The sequence below is a fragment of the Suncus etruscus genome, chromosome 13 (assembly GCF_024139225.1).
Source record: "Suncus etruscus isolate mSunEtr1 chromosome 13, mSunEtr1.pri.cur, whole genome shotgun sequence".
NCBI classification, from domain to species: domain Eukaryota; kingdom Metazoa; phylum Chordata; class Mammalia; order Eulipotyphla; family Soricidae; genus Suncus; species Suncus etruscus.
In genome coordinates, this window is record NC_064860.1 from 4456975 (window position 1) to 4477259 (window position 20285).

General features: G+C 38.0%; 1 protein-coding gene across 1 annotated transcript in view; it reads left to right on the forward strand.

The window, feature by feature from the left end:
• Positions 1-2372: 2372 nt before the first annotated feature.
• The window catches only part of ITPRID1 (ITPR interacting domain containing 1), a 100985-nt gene continuing 83072 nt past the window's right edge, over positions 2373-20285 (forward strand). The window contains 4 exon segments of the mRNA XM_049785975.1: positions 2373-2404; positions 8058-8224; positions 9530-9605; positions 9940-9983. Of these exon segments, the coding sequence (XP_049641932.1) occupies positions 2373-2404; positions 8058-8224; positions 9530-9605; positions 9940-9983 (319 nt within the window).

Consider the following 20285-nt stretch of genomic DNA (forward strand, 5'->3'; position numbering starts at 1 on the left):
TAAAAAATAGAAAGAAAATAAAAAATTGAAAAAAAAGATGAGAAAAGAAGGGAAGAGAGATTATTGGCAGTTATATTTGTGAAAATTATTGTATCACTAATACAGTCATTAATATTATAGCAAAGGTTTAGTACGCTCCCTTTTTATTTTCTTTAGAGATGGGAAATACACTTAAAATGATGTGTGTGAGTGGCAAATGTCGTTTGCATAGTCACAGCAAAATATGGAAGGAATTGGAAAGAAAGACCTTCAGCTTCAAAAACAGGGAGATCTTACCCTCAGAGTATTTTGGCATCAGACTAACTCAAGACTCCAGGCATACTCAGTTGCCCAACTCCATAGTCATTCTTAGTGGTCAGCTCTTTACCATCACAGTTGTTACTGTTAGGTTACTGTAATTATAGACATAGGTCCTATGTCAAAGCCTGGGTGCTGTGTAGTGTCTTCTGGTTCCATCTCACCATCAGATAGCATTCAGAGAATCCTGCCCTAAAAGCAGACTGTTGCGTTTGCCCAGTTGTCAGGGTGATATAAGAACTGTCCTTGGAGTAAGTAGGTGTTATGGTGGTAGTGGAGATGTTTTTGGTAGAATTTATGTTCCTGGTGCTGATGTAGGAAGGCATGTTTGTTTCCATAGGCAGTATCCATGGGTCAGGGGTGAATGGTCAATGGCCAATCAACTGGAGTCTAAGCCAAGTCACATGTCAAATGTTTAGGGTATAAGGTCCCACTGCAGTATAAAAAATTTGTGTTCCTATCTCTATTAGATAAGAACTTGTTTGCATCTGTTAACTTTTCCCATTATAATGTGCCAATGCAAAAAGGGACAATGCCACAAGGTATTACAAGTGTATGTGGGGGCTAAGGTATCAAGACCAAAAGTCCCCAGAAACTTTTGCTTACATGAACTCTGAACAAAGACTTGTCTACTAGTATTCCGTAGTAAACGGATCCCAAAGATAAGGGTAGTTGACACTACATAAGAAGATATTTAATAATGGTTATGCTTATTAAAGAAGTGTATCGAAAAGAAATCTTCAAAGGAAATTTATATGTCCTCTTTAACTCTTTTTAAATAGGCGGGGTAGGGGGGAAGATCCGGGGCGCAGCTTCAACCTGTGATTTGGTTTTGTGGAGTCTAGTAAAAATGGCTCCCAACAGTACCATATCAGGAAATGTTCTCAAGCGGGGAGCTTCTCAGGAACCAAATCTGGTAGAAAGCAAAAGTCCACGGTGAAAGGAGGTGAAGGAAGAGGGCTCACCAAGGGAAAATCAATAGCAGCAGACTGTCAGTTTCTTCTCATGTTGAGAATTTATCTTTTCACTTTGGGAGATGGTTGGCATCTGGCTAGGCTGGGGTAAATGTTCTGCTTCCCCTCCAGGACCAAAGGTGGTTGGATCGAATCCCGGTGTTCTATATGGTTCCCCGTGCCTGCCAGGAGCAGACAGCCAGGAGTAACCCCTGAGCATTGCCGGGTGTGGCCCAAAAACCAAAAAAAAAAAAAAAAAAAAAAAAAAAAGAATGTTCTGCTTCCTGAAGAGATCCTTATCTCTGAGAGTAAAAAAAAAAAGGTTAAATGTGGAGAAATAACATGTAGGGCTCGAAAAGGTTTTGTAAGGTGGTAAGCAAAAAAAAAAAGGGGGAGGGGAAGGAAAGGTTACCTATACTACGTAGACATATCTATTGCAGATGGATATTAGACTGACATTGGTATGGCATACACATACACTCAATCGCCTACATTAGCATTCAGAGGATAATTTAGTGGTTTACATTTGAAACGCTTTCCCAGGTGATACGGGGACAGAACACTTAAAGAGAAGAAGAGAAAAAAAAGAAAGAAGCAAAAGAAAATAAAGCTGGCAAGTCTACTGTCAAAGGTCTTCTCTCCCCCTCTTTTTTCCGTTTAGGCCGATCATGTTTGGTAAGGGTGAACCAGACTGAAGTAAGACTTTATCATTTGTGTGTGGAGCATACTTAAGAACAATCATAGTTTTCAAGTCCAAATAGCCAAGTGACATGGTAATGGGCACTTATGGGAGACTATACCATGAAATTGATATTATATCTATTACAGACGAATATTAGCTGACCATTGATTGGTATGGTGAACATATATACTCATGTGTTTGATCCATGTGTTACAGTTAAAAAGCAGACCCAGGTGAGATGGGACATAAAATTAAAAAATGGGGAAGGAGAGAAAGTAGAAATAACGAAAGCCAGCAAATGTTCTTCATTTTCTGGTCCAATCCTGCTTGATTAGGATGATCTTTACTTTACTGGGGAAGGCTACCTGGAATACTTTGTGTCTAGAGCATTCTAGAAAATATGTGGCTTTTTTTCCCTGCTGAGCCAGCCTAGACACACCATGGACCATAATCTCTCTAGGACCCACATCCGGTAAGATGTCCCCACCCAATGAATGTGGGGCCAATTCCTGCTAGGTAATTGGGCACCCAGAAACTTATAAAGAATGGTGGCCATGCTCTCTACCTCTTTTCTGCTGAGCCAGCATAGACACACCAAGGACTATAATCTCTCCAGGACCCACACCTGGTAAGATGTCCCCACCCAACGAATGTGGGGCCGATTCCTGCCGTGTGATTGGGCACCCAGAGACTTAAAAGGGATGGCAGCCATGCTCTCTGCCTTTTTCCTGCTGAGCCAGGCTAGACACACCAAGGACCATTATCTCTCCAGGATCCACACCCAAAAAGCATGGCCACTTTGCTTCGTTCCATGGCCGTGCTTATCTTGTAACCCCTGAATTCCATTTCAGCACATTGTAAGAAGCAATCTACAGCCTTACCAATGGAGAATTTTGCAATACACCCCCATATTTACAGAAATCAAGATGGCTCCTCTAATAATCTAAAAAGTAGGAAACAACTAGGTATCCTTTCAAATAAAAAGTTTAGAGTAGAATTATAGAAAATGTTCAGGGAGCTCAAAAAAAGCATCGATAGACTTGACTGGAGCATAATTAAGCATCAAGAGGATTTGTCAACTAAAATTAAAAAATTTAACACTGAACTAACAGATCAGAAAAACTGAGCATATGCAACTGTTGCCAGGCATGGGTATGGGGAGACCCCATGCCGAGGCTTTCTCCCTAAGCTGGGGAGTGCTGGGAGGCTTGGCAGGCCCCATAGACTAACCCCTCTGTTTCCCCTGGACTCCAGACCTCCCTGGGTGCCGGCTCAGGTGGCCAGAAGTGGGTTCAGGTAGATTCTTAAGGGTAGTCAGGCTTCCCTCCCTCCATATTCCAGGGGAGAGGTGCATGGGGAGGAGGGTGGGAAGACATCTGGCTTCCGATTTCCTCTTTGATTCTGGAGATGAGCACTTGTCAGGTATGGGGTTTGGGGAGGCCCATACCGAAGCCTTTCTCCCTAGCCTGGGGAGTGCTGGGAGGCTTAGCAGGACCCAGCTGTCTTTGTCTTTTTCCCTTGACTCCAGGTCTTCCCTGGGTGCCAGCTCAGATGGCCAGAAGTGGGTTCAGGTGGACTCTTAGTGGTCCTCAGGCTTCCCCCGCTCCCTCCGTACTCCAGGGGGAGTGCATGGGGAGGAGGGAGGGCAGACATCTGGCTTCCGGTTCCCTCCTTGATTCTAGAGACCAGCTCTTGCCAGGTTTGGGGTTTGGAGAGGCCTCATACCGGAGCCCTTCTCCCTGGCCTGGGGAGTGCTGGGAGGCTTGGCAGGCCCCCAGCCATCCTTGTCTTTTTCCCCTGACTCCAGGCCTTCCCTGGGTGCCAGCTCAGATGGCCAGAAGTGGGTTCAGGGGGACTCTTAGTGGTCCTCAGGCTTCCCCACTCTCTCCATACTCTAGGGGGTAGGTGCATGGGGAGGAGGGTGGGCAGACCTCTGGCCTCCAGTTTCCTCTTTGATTCTGGAGAGAGCTCTTGCCAGGTATGGGGTTTTGGGAGGCCCCATAATGGAGCCCTTTCCCCTGGCCTGGGGAGTGCTGGGAGGCTTGGCAGGACCCCTGCCGTCCTTGTCTTTTCCCCCTGACTCCAGGCCTTCCCTGGGTGCCAGCTCAGATGGTCAGAAGTGGGTTCAGGTGGACTCTTAGTGGTCCTCAGGCTTCCCCCTACCTCTACCTACACTAATGGGAATGCGCTTTAGGAGGAGGGCGGGCCGTTCTAGCACTGGTTTATGTTGGGACAGTCACTGGAATTTTTTTCTCCTTGTTTTCCTATTGATAGTATTGTATGCATATATTTTATATATCTATAACATCCATCTTGTATTGTGGCCTTGATACTGCCCTACAAATTTGATTTCTAGTATTTTACTGCCTCAGTCCCAACCCTTATTTCCCCCCATCTTTCCATGTAGGTGCGGCTCATGACATGAAGCTCACCACAAGAGTGATAAGTGCAGTTAGAGAAATAACTACACTGAAAACTCTCATAAAAATGTGAATGAATGAGGGAAAAAGAAAGCCCGTCTCGAGTACAGGTGTGGGTGGAGTGGGGAGTAGGTAGATCCGGGAAATTGGTGGTGGGAATCCTGCACTAGTGAAGGGGGCTGTTCTTTACATGACTGTAATCATACAACTACAATTATATTTGTAATCACGGTGTTTAAATAAGGATAATTTATAAAAAAAATAAAAAGAAAATATGTGACATGGTAATGAGCTCTGTATAGGTTTTGCGCATCCCATTTCCTTTCCTAGAAGTAACCTATAGTTATGAGCATTATGGTATAATGAGAGACTAACAACAGTTGTCATGCCTAGTGACCGCCCAGTTTGGTAAAAAAGGACTGATGATAAGGAGGGAAAAGCTCTTTGGTAAGGCTGCCTGGGCGGTCCCAGTCTATAAACACATATTCTAACAACTTCATCAGGACTATACTGCTATTAAGAGATAAAGAAATACATTATCAGAGATCTTTGAAAACTTCCCTCTGTTAATATCAGAAAATCCATTTATCTAAGATTAAGCTCTAGAGTTGTTTTCTAAAAGTGTATACTCTTTTAATTCCATAAGAACCAAAATATTTGCATAACTAACTCCATACATCTTCATCGAATAACCAAGCACTCATCTAACAGTTATTTGGTTTTTTGTTTTATCCCGGGAAAATGTTGTCCTGGTATCAGTGAAGAAGATAAAAAACAGTCAGTGATCTATAAGGGTGAAAAACCTCTTTTTGTAAAATTGTCAAAATCTATATGACACCTGGGAGCAAAAATGAGCTCATTGACACTGTGATATCTCAAAGTATTTAATTCAATGACTTCAATGTGGTCATAGTGAAAATTAGTCTGCATGCTAAGATTTGGTCAAGTGGAAGAAAATGTGATGTAAAATTAATATAACAAAATCACATTTTTACTTTGATAGTGTTTACAGTTGAGAAATTTACATTTATTTTATTTATAAGTATCTGTTTCTAGTGGATCTTCTTTTTTTTTTCTTTTTTCTTTTTGGTTTTTGGGCCACACCCGGCATTGCTCAGGGGTTAATCCTGGCTGTCTGCTCAGAAATAGCTCCTGGCAGGCACGGAGGACCATATGGGACACCGGGATTCGAACCAACCACTTTTGGTCCTGGATCGGCTGCTTGCAAGGCAAATGCCGCTGTGCTATCTCTACGGGCCCCTAGTGGATGTTCTTGAAGATAACATACTGTAGTTCATATTAGCTAAAATGTTCAGAGTTCCTATAGGTAAATATTACTTAACTTTGCCCTAATTTTAATTACTTGGCATTCTTAATCATTACTTTTATATAAAATGATCAATCATCACAGTTGTGGTTGATTTTGTAACAATTTACTGTTGTGAATACAAATGTAATTTGTTTGTGTGTGTGTGTGTGTGTGTGTGTGTGTGTGTGTGTGTGTGTGTGTGTGTGTGTGTGTGTGTGTGTGATCTCCAGTAGTGCTATGGCTTTCTCTTGGCTCTGAGTTTAGGGATCACTTCAGGCAAGCTAAGGGGGTCATGGGGGATATCAGGAATCAGACCTAAGTTTGCTGTGTGCAAGGCAAGCAACCTACTATTGCATAATACATTCAAATATATAAAACAAAGATACTTTTATAACCAATTGCTTCTAGAATGCTGACCTGTACTTAGACTAGTCATATATATACTAAATATATACTATAATATTATATATTATATTTAAATATAATATAAGATTATATTATAGTATACTTATAAGTACATCCTTATATATACTTAGGCTATTCATATATTGCAATATTTATAAGTAGCTTGTCTTGAAGAAATACTGATTAGGAATGATGGGCTATATGTCATGTTATCTGACATAAAGTTTGCATATGTTTATGGATGCCAAAGTGGTACTACTCATATATTTGATATTTGATAGTTTGATCATTTCTTTGAATGTGAAGAATGAACTAGTGTCTCTACAAATCAATGCTGTAGAAGGAGATTAGTCAAGAAGTGTAGTTTGAACACTAATTTTGCTACTGCAATTTTGTACATATTTATATAACACCTTCTATGTGTTGAGAATACAGTTAAATACAAGACACACTAAGGAGAAAGTGGGAGGGCCTTGTTCTTGATGTACAGATTGTCTGGGGATTCTGAACAATTTCCATAGCTACTCTCAACTTCTGTCTTCTTTTAACTTTGTGCCTCATAAGGATGTTAATAAAGATCAAGAAGATAACAGAGGCAGCTGATATTTGTATCATGTACATAAATCTGTTTTCTTAATGTTGGGATTGTCTTAAATACCCAATCTAATAGAATTGATCATGCGGCCTAATCACAGGTGCATGATTGGAGTCTTGAACTCAAATCTTGCTTTCTATGAAGACTTAGTTTATCATTTCATCCCTCTGCTCTTCAGGTTACTTTAAAACTTTAGATAACTTCTTTTATTTCCAATTAAGTTTATACAAAAATCAACATCAAATTTGGCCATAAGAATACCAGTACAAAATAGTGTCCCTACTAAATTAAAACTTATTAGAAATCTGTACAATTTTCCATGCAATTATTTCAAATGTAGATGTAAGGAAATTCAAAGTTGTTATACAGTTTATATAAGAATCCACAATAAAGGTTTGGGGGGTGGGGCAAAAAAATCCACAATAAGCTGCATAGAAATTAGCCAGTTGGACCTGTTATCAAAACTCTCACTTTTCATAAAAAATTTTCTCTCAAAGATGTTTTTTGAGCTACATTAAAAAATAAATTTGAAGAATGTTTATTATTAATTTGGAGAGATTTATTTTGTTTTATTTTATTTATTTTTAAGTTATTGAATTACTATTACTAACAAAGTTACAAAGCTATTCATGATTGAGCTTCAGGGGTAAAATAAAATCAATTGTTTTATCACTGACCCCTTCCTTCTACCAATGTCCTCAGTTTTCTTCCTATCCCCACCCACTGGCCAGTCTCTAAGTTATATCTTCTTCCCTTCCTTTTTTTCTCTTTCTAACACCATCTGAAATAGCAACAGTAATACTGTTGCTGAAAGTCTTTCAGAAATATCATTTTACTTTCTCTCAACACCCAGTTCCTACGAAGAGTGGCCATTTCCCCCTAGCATTTTTGTAGTAGCCCCTTCCCTGTTGAATCCCTGCCTCCCACTGAAGCAACATAAAAAAGACCAATTCTCCTGTCTTTATTTCTATTATCTTCAGATATCTTTCTCCAACTAAGTTTTTTTTATAGCACACAAATGAGCCTCATCATTCTGTATCTGTCCCCTTCCTTCTGACTCATTTCACTCAGCATGATACCCTCCAGATGCATCTGTGTATCAGTATATTTCATGACTTTATCTTTTTTAAAAGGCTGCATAGTATTCTATTGTGTATATGCACCATAGCTTTTTTAGACAGTCATTTGGTATTGGGAATTTGGGTTGTTTCTAGTTTCTAGATTTTGGCTGTGGCAGTGACCTCTTTAACTGCAAAAAGCTCAGTCTAGGTGGATAATCCAGGATTTTCAAGATTTTGTAGCTAGATCCATTCAGTATGGGAAGAAATTCTAGCCAATCTCACCGAGACAGGCTCAAAACTGAACTCATTATTTTTGTGTGCGTATTTTAAAATAGCTGGCTGAATTACTCTCTTAAAATGATGAAGAAGTCCCACGGATCTGACAATCTTCAAGGAAAACAGGAAAAGAACAGAAGAGATATTTTGAGGTCCACCAAAAGGGTCTGGGCTCCCCTGGATGAGCATCTGCCTCCTGACACTGAAGAGGAAAGGCAGAGGCTGGGTGAGAATGGGTGCTGAGGGTTATTTGAAAAATGTACCTCTCTGGGTGATGAAAGATATGAGAACCTTGACTGGGGAAAATAACCCTGGAAAGAAATTTAACTTTGAAGATACCAGTGGCCCTGGCATGATGTCAAACTTTGTATGAAGTGGATTCTTTTGATTTCCTCCACAAATCCTCAAAACTCCTCTCTACAAAAACTCAAAACATTGGTCCTTCCTAATAAAAGTAGACCAACCACAGGATAAAATTTACCTCCTTTCACTCATGTCCACACATCCTCTCTCCCACATAACCTATAGGCTAGGTTAAATCTATATTGGAGACATGAGGTTTCTAGTAAATTATAAATCTTTATCGAAACTCTTTTATTTGTTGGTCTTATATGGAGACTGACAGTTTTAGGAGTTCAAAGAGCAGTAAGAAAAAGACAAGGGATTAATCTCCCTTCCCTATGGCATCTCACCATTTGGGCATCACATTTCTTTGTTCACTTCACAATTCATTTTGCTTTGCAGTGGAATAAGCCCCCTCACATGCACTTCTTTTGTTTGGATTATGAGATACCTTATGAAAGTATAACTCAGGTACATCACTGTATGGTAAATCATAGAAATCATATGGTAAATATGGTAAATCATATGGTAAATCAGAGAAATGTCTTTAGAATAGCTCAAGGTTAGCTACAATGTAAACAAATCTATAAGAGAATATGCCTTCTTTAGACATCCTTTTGCATGTTGACTACATGTTGAGATTGTGATAAAAAGCCACCTTAAAAAATGAAAAGTGTCCTTGACAAGGATGTCTTTGGCAGTCCTGGGAATCTAGTGCAATTTTTCCCTGGAATGAATGCAAATTTGGTTTGGAACCTGGCAGAAAACTTCTTGCAAACAAACATCACTGGCCAGCTGCCTTAGGTAAATGCTGTGATTCAATAAAGAGAGGCTCTACAGTGTTTTCTATCAAAACCAGAGAGAAACAGGTTCCAGGCTTTCTATTCTTGGTATATGTACATTCCAGATCATTGAAAAATTATTTGAACATCTTTTTTTTGGATGATTTATTTTTCTTTGCTTTTATATTCTTTTGCTTTTTAAATTTTAGGGTTTTTTTTGTTTTGTTTTGTTTTGTTTTTGTCAATTTCTTCAAGACTTGAAGAAATTCAAGACTTTCCCAGGAAATGCTGGTCATAGAAAAAATTTGCCTCTGGGTAAAATGAATGTGCTAATAGAAACATGGTTAAAATGTAGGGAATGAAGCTACTAAATAGTCATTAAATAGTTTTCAGCTGCTTTGATGGAGTTCTGTTTGTTTTTTTATTATTTGTAGAGGATTTCAAACAAGAAAATATTCAGCAGTGGCTGGACTCTGGATTATTGTAAGTATCTTTTGTACCTTAACATTTTTTCTCTTGCAAATATTTATGAGAAGAATGTGGATGTCTTTGCCGAGAGAATGATATCATGTAGAGATTTTCATTTTAGTTGGAGTGGAAAGATTAATATATTATCGATAAAATTATGTATTGATTTAAAAGTGCCAATGTAATACAATTTGAGTTCCTGATTGCTCTTCAGTTTCCAGAAGTATTCTCATAATAAGCCCTAATCACTTCATTGATTCTCATATGTTTAATTAGAAAAAAATTTTAGTTTACTTTATAATTTATTTATGCAACTAGTTTAATTTGTAATGCATTTATTTATTTACAGTGTGTCTACCAATGAAAACTATCATCAAGTCTTTGACCATACTGGTAAGGCAAAAGAGTTTAAAGATGTTTTGTAAACCTGAATATGGGGTAAATTTAGATGCTCGTGTGAATAAATGAGAATTATTGGAGGTTTTCAAAAGTAGAAAAGATCTGTTTGATAAATGATGATGAGGACTTGAAAGGATAGGTTATACTCCAGGACTCAGTCTGTAGTAAAAACTTATGGAGACATTTTAGAATATAAATAATTTATTTAATTTACACAGTGTTGTATCATGCTTTAAAATCTTGATCTTTCTAGACTTTGGTATCAAAATTAGGCCTTCTCTATTAATTGATTCATTTTTGTTCAAAAATAGAAATGATTTTTAAGACAACAATGCAAGTATTTCTTTTTTTTTAATTTTTATTGTGGTCGAAGTGAATTACAATTCTCTCACAATAATATTTGAGGCACATAGTGACAATGAGTGAGGGGCATTCCCAACACTAGTGTTGCCCTCCCTCTACCACTGTTCTCAGCATGCATTCCACATCTCTCTCGTTTACTCCTGTAATGCTAATGCAACTGTTCCCCCCTTGTACGGCTTGTTGTAGATTGGGTAATGATTCTCTTGTCTTTGACTTTGGATTTGGTATTCATGTCTGATCAGTTTTTATTTCCACAAAATGAACATTTGACTGTCTGGCCTTGGTACCCTTTGGGAAGAAGAAAAGAAAAAAGGCAAACAAAAAAGAGAAAAACTAGGAGTACTTTTAGGTGTTATAAATATCTATTTAAAAAAAAGGAAGGGAAAAAAGAAGAAAAAATAGTAAAACAAAACAAAACAGAAACAAAAAAAAAAGTAAGGGAGTATCAACAAGTTTACAAAAAAGAATAAACATAGAATAAACCAAAAACCAAAACCATCAGCTACGGAAAAAAAATAGCCAAACCAGCAACTTTCTTTTTTTCTAATATATAATACTTTTTATTTTGACCAAAGTAGATTACATATCTTTCACAGTAATATTTTAGGTACATATTGACATTGAATCAGGAGCATTTCCAACACCAATGTTGTCCTTCCTCCATCCCTGTTCCCAACATGCATCCCATATCCCCCTCCTTTACCCCTGGGCTGCTAGTATAAGTGGTCCCCTCTGTGTTTAACTTGTTGTAGATCGGGTATTAATTCTGTTGTCATTGGCTAAAAATATCAATTTGAGAGAAGAAAGGGAAAAGAAAGAAAAACGTAACAACAATACAAAAAGAAAAATCAAACAAAATATCCAAAAAGCACCACAGCAATAAAGATAACCACCACATAATAACCACAGTCCTGAAATAAAAAAAACAAAGCACAACAAATGAGAAAAAATAAACAACAACAATAACAAAACCAAAAAAATTTTTTTGTGCTGCTTCTTTTTTTTTCCTGCATAGACACAGTAAATATTGGGGAGATTGGAAAGGGAATTCCCTTGGAATAAGGAAAAAAGGTTGTATTTCTTCTTTTTTGTTTGTTTGTTTTGCATAGGCATAGTAAATATTGGGGAAATTACAGTGGGAATTCCCTTGGCCCAAGAGATACAGGGTTTCTCTGCCCTTGAAGCATACTTCCATGGGAACAAATACAGGCTCCATGCTCACTCATTTGCACACCCCAAGGTCTTTTTATGGTGCCAGGAAACTTTCCACTCAGATGTAGGTGATGATATCCCACCTCTGTAGCTGAGATCTTGTTATTTGCATAGGTTATAGGGTGAAGGCTAGGAGAGAGCTTTTCTTTATGATTTTATGAGTTTTGTTCCATCATTGTTGTTGTAATCAGTCTTCTGTAATTAGTGGTCTTAGTTTTTGTTCAGAACCTAGAACAGAGCCTAGGTTATAGTCTCTCAGCATAGTTTCAGAAGTTCTGCTCAGTCGCAGTTGTTAGACCTCTGGGATTAGAGATCTTGGTTTTTGTACAAATCCTAGGCTGAGGCCTAGGCTAGGAAATTACTCATTGGTCCCTTGATAGGTCTGTCCAGCCCATGTTGGTCAGTCAGTCTTCTGTAGATAGCGATTTTGGTTTTTGCTTAGGGCAAAGGATGACATGTCTCCTGGTTGCATCATACCGTTAGATGCTGAGATGAGACATCCCTCTCTTAGCTCAACTTGTTTCCATTTCCTCATGTCAGGATGTCATGTTAAAACTGGTGCAGTTGAGTGAAATAAGTCAGAGGGAGAAAGAAAAATGCAGAATAGTCTCACTCATATATGGGTTTTAAGAAAAATAAGAGACAGTTTTGCAGTAATTCTCAGAGACAAAAGAGAGGAGGGCTGGAAGGTCCAACTCACTACATGAAGCTCACCACAAAGAGTGATGAGTGTTGTTAGAGAAATAACTACATTGAGAACTATCATAACAATGTGAATGAACGAGGTAAGTAGAAACCTGTCTAGAGTATAGGCGGGGCTGGGATGGGGAAGAGGGAGATCTGGAACATTGGTGATGGGAATGTTGCACTGATGAAGGTGGGTGTTCTTTGCGTGACTGAAACTCAACTACAATTATATTTGTAATTAAGCTGTTTAAATAAAGATATACAAAAAAACTGGTGCAAGTTGATGCAGAGACAACATTCAGAGTTTCCACCAGAGGAGTTTGGTTCCTGGTGTTGTTGCTGGAATCTGTGACGGTTCCATGTCTGGAATGTGGGGTTCTGGGTTGGACAGTTGTGTCCAATCACGTGGAGTCTAAGTTGGGTCTACATGACACATGCATATGGTGGGAGGTGACCCTGAATTTTTGGGGGGCGTCTAATTTCAAGGTTTTTTTTTTATTTTTATTGTGACCAAAGTGAGTTACAAATCTTTCACAGTAATATTTAAGGTACATAGTGACAATAAATGAGGGGCATTCCCACCACCAGTGTTATCCTCCCTACACCCTTGTTCCCGGCATGCATCTCATGTCTCCCTCCTTTACCCTCCCCCCACGAATACTAATGTAGATGGTCCCCATTTTACAGCTTGTTGTAGATTGGATATTGATTCTGTTTTCATTGGTGTTCAAGTCTGATCATTTTTTTATTTCCACTATATGTTCTTATGACTATCTGACTGACCCTGCATTTTTAAAAAATATATGGGTTCTTATCCCTAATAGATAAGAACTTGTTTTGTGCATTAAATTTCTCTTTATTTAGTGTGCCTATGCAAAGGGATATGGTGACATATTTTATTGCTGATGGATTTGGTTGTTTCCAGAGTCTTGCTATGGTAAATAGTGCTGCAATGAATATAGGTGTAAGGAAAGGGGTTTTTGTATTGTATTTTTGTGTTCCTAGGGTATATTCCTAGGAGTGGTATAGCTGGATCATATGGGAGCTCGATATCCAGTTTTTGGAGGACTCTCCATATCGCTTTCTATAAAGGTTAAACTAGATGGCATTCTCACCAGCAGTGGATAAAAATTCATGCCTATATTTATTGCAGCACAATAGCCAGGCTCTGGAAACAACCAAGATGACCTTCAACATATGAATGGCTAAAGAAACTGTGGTACATATACACAATGGAATATTATGCAGCCATCAGGAGAGATGAAGTCATGAAAGTTTTCTATACATGGATGTATATGGAATCCATCATGCTGAGCGAAATAAGTCAGAGGGAGAGAGAGAGGCGCAGAATAATCTCACTCACCTATGGGTTTTAAGAAAAATAAAAGTCATTTTTGCAACAATCCTCAGAGACAATGAGAGGAGGGCTGGAACTTCCAGCTCACTTCATGAAGCTCACCACAAAGAGTGGTGAGTGCAGCTATAGAAATAACTACACAGAGAACTACCATAATCATGTGAATGAATGAGGGAACTGGAAAGCCTGTCTCGAGTACAGGTGGGGGTGGGTTTTGAGATGGAGGGAGATTTAGGACATTGGTGGTGGGAATGTTGTACTGGTGATGGGGGTGCTCTTTACATGACCGAAACCTAATCACAATCATATATGTAATCAAGATGTTTAAAAAAGAAAAAAAAGAGATGCAAATAAACACAAAAAAGTTCCTTTCTCTCCACGTCCCCACCAGAACTGTTTGTTCTCATTCTTTCTGATGTGTGCCAATCTCTGTGGTGTGAGGTGGTACCTCATATTTGTTTTGATTTGCATCTCCCTGATGATTAGTGATGTGGAGCATTTTTTCATGTGTCATTTGGCCATTTGTATTTCTTCTTTGTCAAAGTGTCTGTCCATTTCTTCTCCAAATTTTTTGATGGGATTAGATATTTTTTTCTTGTAAAGTTCTGTCAGTACCTTGTATATTTTGGAGATTAGCCCCTTATCTGATAGGTATTGGGTGAATAGTTTCTCCCACTCAGTGGTTGGCTCTTGTATTCTGGGTGCTATTTCCTTTGAGGAGCAGAAGCTTCTCAGCTTAATATATTCCCATCTGTTAATCTCTGCTTTCACTTGCTTGGAGAGTGCAGTTTCCTCCTATTTTATTTTATTTCTTTTTTAAAATAATTTTTTGTGACCAAAGTGAATTATTCACAGTAATTTTAAGGTACATAGTGACAATAAATCAGGGCCATTCACTTCTTCACTGTCATCTTAAATGAAGTCTGACCATTTGTTACAAACTAATTAAAAATTAAATTCTTTGACTTTAAAAATGAGTAGGCATATCAAGGACATTTCTCCTTCACATGTTTCTTCTTCTTCTTCTTCTTCTTCTTCTTCTTCTTCTTCTTCTTCTTCTTCTTCTTCTTCTTCTTCTTCTTCTTCTTCTTCTTCTTCTTCTTCTTCTTCTTCTTCTTCTTTTTGTTTTTTGGGTCCCACGTAGTGGCGTTCAGGGGTTACTTCTGGCTTTGTGCTCACTAATCGCTCCTAGCAGTCTCAGGAGACCATATGGAATGCCCAGATTCAAACCACCATTCGTCCTGGATCAGCTGCATGCAAGGCAAATGCCTTACCGCTGTGCTACATCTCTCCCCACTTTTTGAAATATAAAAGCTCTGTAACACAAACTCTCTGAAGATGATTGCCAACCAATTGAACTTAAACTTCCCTATTAATAACATTTCAGGCTCAAGAATAGAAAAGAAGTTAAGAATTAAAGATAGTATGTCATATATCCCTAAAGTTACATCTTGTCTGGATCATGGTAAGAGGCCTGATACCCATTTTGTGTTGTCAGTAGCTTTATTAAAAAATTCACTTCCCAGAAATTAAAGCTAAATTAGGTCATTGAACTGGAAAGACACAGACATGAGGTGAAGAGCTAGAGGAGAAAAGGTTTATTAGTAATGGCCCTGAAATCAGAACTACACTAATTTTGATTTACCAGATTCTTAATCTGCAAAGAAACCTTTAATAATAATGAAATAGCTTCTCACAAGTTTAATTTAGCCTTCAGTTTTACAAGGTATTTCTCAGGAACCTATGTCCTCACTTTGTCCTCACTATGTCCTCATTTGTGTTTTTAAGATGAAGAATTTGGGGCCAGGAAGGGACCAGAGTTGTGACTTTTGATCACATCTAGTAGAGGAGGGTACATATGAAATCTTACATGTCTTGTGTATGGGTTTTGGCAGTGATAAGATTCATGCACAGTGTATGTAATAAAGCTAAGAATTTCACTAAAAATGTGTAATCTGGAATATCCCAGGAACTGGTGACTTAAAGTTGATGATGAGCAGAATAGAAGAACAACTGGAGTGAAATGAGAAGGAACTGAAGAGGAAAATAATAAAAGTATTGAGTAAAAATCTTGTAAAATGGGAACTATAAAGGTCTGATATAAAGTGGCTCCTTAGTTCCTAGGGAAACCTGAAATATTACTTTCAACTTAGACCTTAAAAATAGAAATCTAGCCTCTCTTCATTTTGGAGGATGAAATTCTGAAATTAAATTTGATTTCCACTTTGAGTCAGCAAGGGAAGAACTCTTCCTTGCCTCTTGCTGAATTTTCTGTTGGCTGTCAATTCTTACAGCTTTTGGACTTGTAGTTGCATTGACAATCTCTGCTACTGTTTTCATATGACTACTGTCTTTTACCAGTGGATCTTTTCCTCTTCTTCCTATCATAGCTTTTAAAAATTGATATAGCACTCAATTTCTTCCTTCTACTTCCTGTTTTCTGAGGCCTAGAGTATTCTCAACAATCCCCATTTAAGTGGAGGAGAAAGACACTCATGACATGACAGGGGGCTAATTTAGGGGCGAAGTGTTCTCAGGTGCATCAGTGGTTTTAAAAAAGAACAAAACAAAATATCCAAGCCAATAAAACTGAATATCCAATGACAATGAAATCATGAGACGCAAACTTTAACAAACAAACTTAAAAAGGTGCCTGTTATGCTTGCAAGCTGGACGAGTGATGGCGGCATGGGATACTCTCCAGTAATATTGGTGAAAGGGAGCTTGACACTTGTGATGGATTTTGTCCTGAAGTAGTGTATGTCTAAATAACTTTTTAAATTACAATGGTTTAAATAAGAAAATTAAAAAAGAAAAAATAATATAGCAGTAGTTTGCAACACTATAGGATTTCGGGTATAGAGTTCAAAATCTCAATATATGTATAAGTCTCCTTACACCCACCCTAGAATGCCAGTGTTGACACTAAACCTCCCCCCAAAAAACATAGATCCCTTTCCCATCCATTCCATTTCTTCGCTGGTAACCACCCTAGTTCTCACAAAATCTAGCAGTTAGTATTTTTTATTTTGTCAGTTTATTTATTTTATTCATTTAGTTAGAAACCTTTCAGTGAATTTTAATTTTTTTACATACTTCACTTCCATTTCTTATATTTTGATAAGTACAGTTAGGTGTTAGGACATACCTTAATCCCCAGTGACCTCATATTAGTCAAGTAAATAGGAAAAGAAACTTTTTTAAAAGAAAAAAACATTGTGAACCAAATGTTAGATAAATAAAAAAATGTTGGAGGATAATGCTAAACACATTACCTGTAGAAATCATTGTAGTTCTGATTTTTCTCCTTGATCTATCTGAAATTTTTACATTTAACAGCAACGCAAATATCCAAGTACCTGTTTATCTTACAGGTGAGCCATTTTCTTGTCTATATATGTATATATGCACAGACACGCACACACACAAACTTCAGACAGATCCAAATTTATTTAACAAATATACATTGATTATCTCCTACAACCAATGCATTCATTTCAAACTGGGTATACTAAAGAAAATAATTACATTGGACATATGATTATTAATGTAATAAACAAATAGATAAATAATATGTCAGAAGGATAGATGGTCAAGGAAAGCATCACAGGTAGAACTCTTTTTGAGTAACAACCTGGAAGAAGTGAAAGAGCAAAGTATCTTGCTTGTTGTGGGATAAACTACTCTAGAAAAATCATATAGCTTAAACAGAATTCCTGGAAAATTAAGCACGCTCTATGCATTCCCAGAAAAAATAGACCCGAATTCTTTCAGCTTATTGAGCAGGGCAAAGAGTAGAGGGCTCATGATTAAAGAATTAACCAAAATCAGATAATTTGGGAACAGGTATAATTCTGTAAGTACTTTGGCTTTTACTGTGATAAGGGAGTGTATTAAAAGTATGCTAAAGAGCACAATATTCTTGCATCTTTCTAACAGACAATTCTGACTCTTTTTGAAAATAAACTGAGGACAACTGGAAGAGGGTGGAGTAGGATCCTGGTAAAAAGTTAATAAAATAATTAAAATAGAATAAGAAAGCTTAAACCAGGACAGTAACAGCTGTTTCAGAGAGGCATTGGATTTAAAAAATGTTTGTAAAATAGATTCAGATAACAAAGTGGCAGGCTACAAAATTTACACACAAAATTCAATGGCCTTCTTATACACCAATAATGAGAGAGAAGAAATGGACATTAAAAAAACAATCCCATTCACATTAGTGCCCCACAAACTCAAATATCTTGGAGTCAACATAATTAAAGAGGTGAAAGACCTATACAAAGAAAACTACAAAAAAAAAAAACCTGCTTCAAGAAATAAGAGAGGACACAAGGAAATGGAGACACATATTCTGCTCACGAATTGGCAGGGTTAATATCATTAAAATGGCAATAACTCCCCAAAGCATTAGGAAATATCTGCATCAAAGAAATGACTTAACAATCTAAAATTCATACTGTGGATACAGGAGCCTAGGTTCAAACTGCAGCTATTCATGGTTCCCTAAGCACTAATAGGAGAATCCCCTCAGTACTGTTTAATATGAACTCAAAATAAAAACCAAGCAAACAAAAATAAAGTTGAGAAATATGTAAAGAAGTCAGACTAGTATTTATAAGAGATCCAATTATGGTAAAGCATATTAAAACAATGTAATGTCATTTGGTGAAAGCAGTATAAGTGTGAATAATGGCACACCAATAAGAGATTAATGTGGGGCCAGAGCAAAAGTGCAGTGGTAGAGCATTTGCCTTGCATGTGGCTGACCCAGGACAGACCTCATTTTAATCCCTGGCATCCCATATGCTCATATGGTCCCCCAAGCCAGGAGCAATTTCTGAGTGCATAGCCAGGAGTAACCCCTGAGAGTCATTGGGTGTGGCCCAACATGCCACCCACAATAAAGAGATTAATCTGTGTAGGATTTATTAAACTACCCCCCCCCAAAGATAATCAGGAACTAAAGTCATAGTTTCTTGTTTGCAACAATTTCCTCAGTAAATTGGGTATAGTGCAGTTAAAGACGTGTATTCAATATAAAGAGATGAAATAACACTTGATGTTTCAGGACACAGATGTCAAAAGGTATCATCTTAGATTCTGGCTCAGAGACAGGTAGTTGTAGTGGGTTCTACAGTACAATTTCACAAAATTTGTGGAATTTCTAAAACTTATCTTGCTTAGTGGAATAGACGGTCATAAATAATTGGTGATAACTTGCATTGATAGTGGCTTTCGAGGGTTCGTTCAAGCTTATTACTCACTGACCGTACCAATTGTCGCAAGTTAGGAATGGTTTCTGTGAAGAGATATGACATAGTTCAGTGTCTCTCTTGATGTGGGGAAGAAACGGACACCTTGGGAAGAAGCTATTATGAACTCGGGATTGACGTGATTAGAAATTAGGCTGAAGTCAGCAGTGGAGTGAGAGAGTCAACCTCTAAAAGTAGGAACATATGAAGGTGAAGAAAACCAGCATGGCAATTGACCTTAGTTTTTCAACAATGTCAAAAACAATGTAAGAATCCTTTACTTTTTGGTGAGAATGTAGGTTAATAATTTGCCGACTCTTGGGGATGGAGAGCTAATATGGCAATAAGAAACGTGCCTTGTAAGTAACTGATCTTGGTTCCATCTCCAGCATCCTATGTGGTCCTCAGAACCAGACAGGGGTTATTCCTGAGTTTATATCCAGGCATAACTACTGAGTACAACTGAACATGGCCCCCCCAAACAAACAAAACATTTATTTTTCCAATTATTAAAGGTAAGTTCTGCAGACTGTCTCCACTAAGTGTCTTGGTCATGCAGGAGTTAAACAGACAGAAAGCTGCAAAATGCTATTTTTTAGAGCCCTGTGAAAATGTAATTTGATTAGTTTATTGGACGATATTCCAAAGAACCAAATGTCTTCCATGAATCAGTCAGAAATGCTTAGGAAAACCAAAATAAAAAATTCTTTCTAAGCCAATAAAGGTGCTAATTAGTGCCTTCTGCAGCTCTCCCTACATCTTCTCCAGTAATCCATTTTGCAGGGTTAAGTGTGCTGTCTGCTGCTTCAGATGGCAGAAGTCCATTCAACAGGAGGGAGGGTGGTTGGAGACACACGTATCTAAAAGGGAATCAAAACTGACACTTAAGCCCATGCTGTGGGTTGCATTGAGTGAAGCAGGGCACTTTTCCCCCTTAGATTTTCTTCTAACTCAGTCTTAGGAAACTCGGCTAATCAAAACTTTTTTTCTTTGTCCTTTCACATATCTAGAAAGTAAACTTTAATTTCAGATAAAAACAAACAAACACAAAAACTACATCATTGTCTCTTAGAAGTGAAATGAGAAAGAATCAGGCATAATTAATTTTTTGGAGGGTTACACCCAGCAGCGCCCAGGGGTTACTCCTGGCTCTACACTCAGAAATCGCTCCTGCAGGCTCGGGGACCATATGGAATGCTGGGGTTCGAATTACTGTCCTTCTGCATGCAAGGCAAACGCTTTACCTCCATGCTATCTCTCCAGCTCCAGGCATAATTATTTTTAAATAATTTTTATTGAGACCAATGTGAATTACAAGTCTTTCACAGTTATATTTAAGGTACCTATATACTCAAGTACATGCTGACCCAAATAGAAGCTGACCCCCAATTTTCTCTAAAAAGCTGGGGAAACTTAGTGACT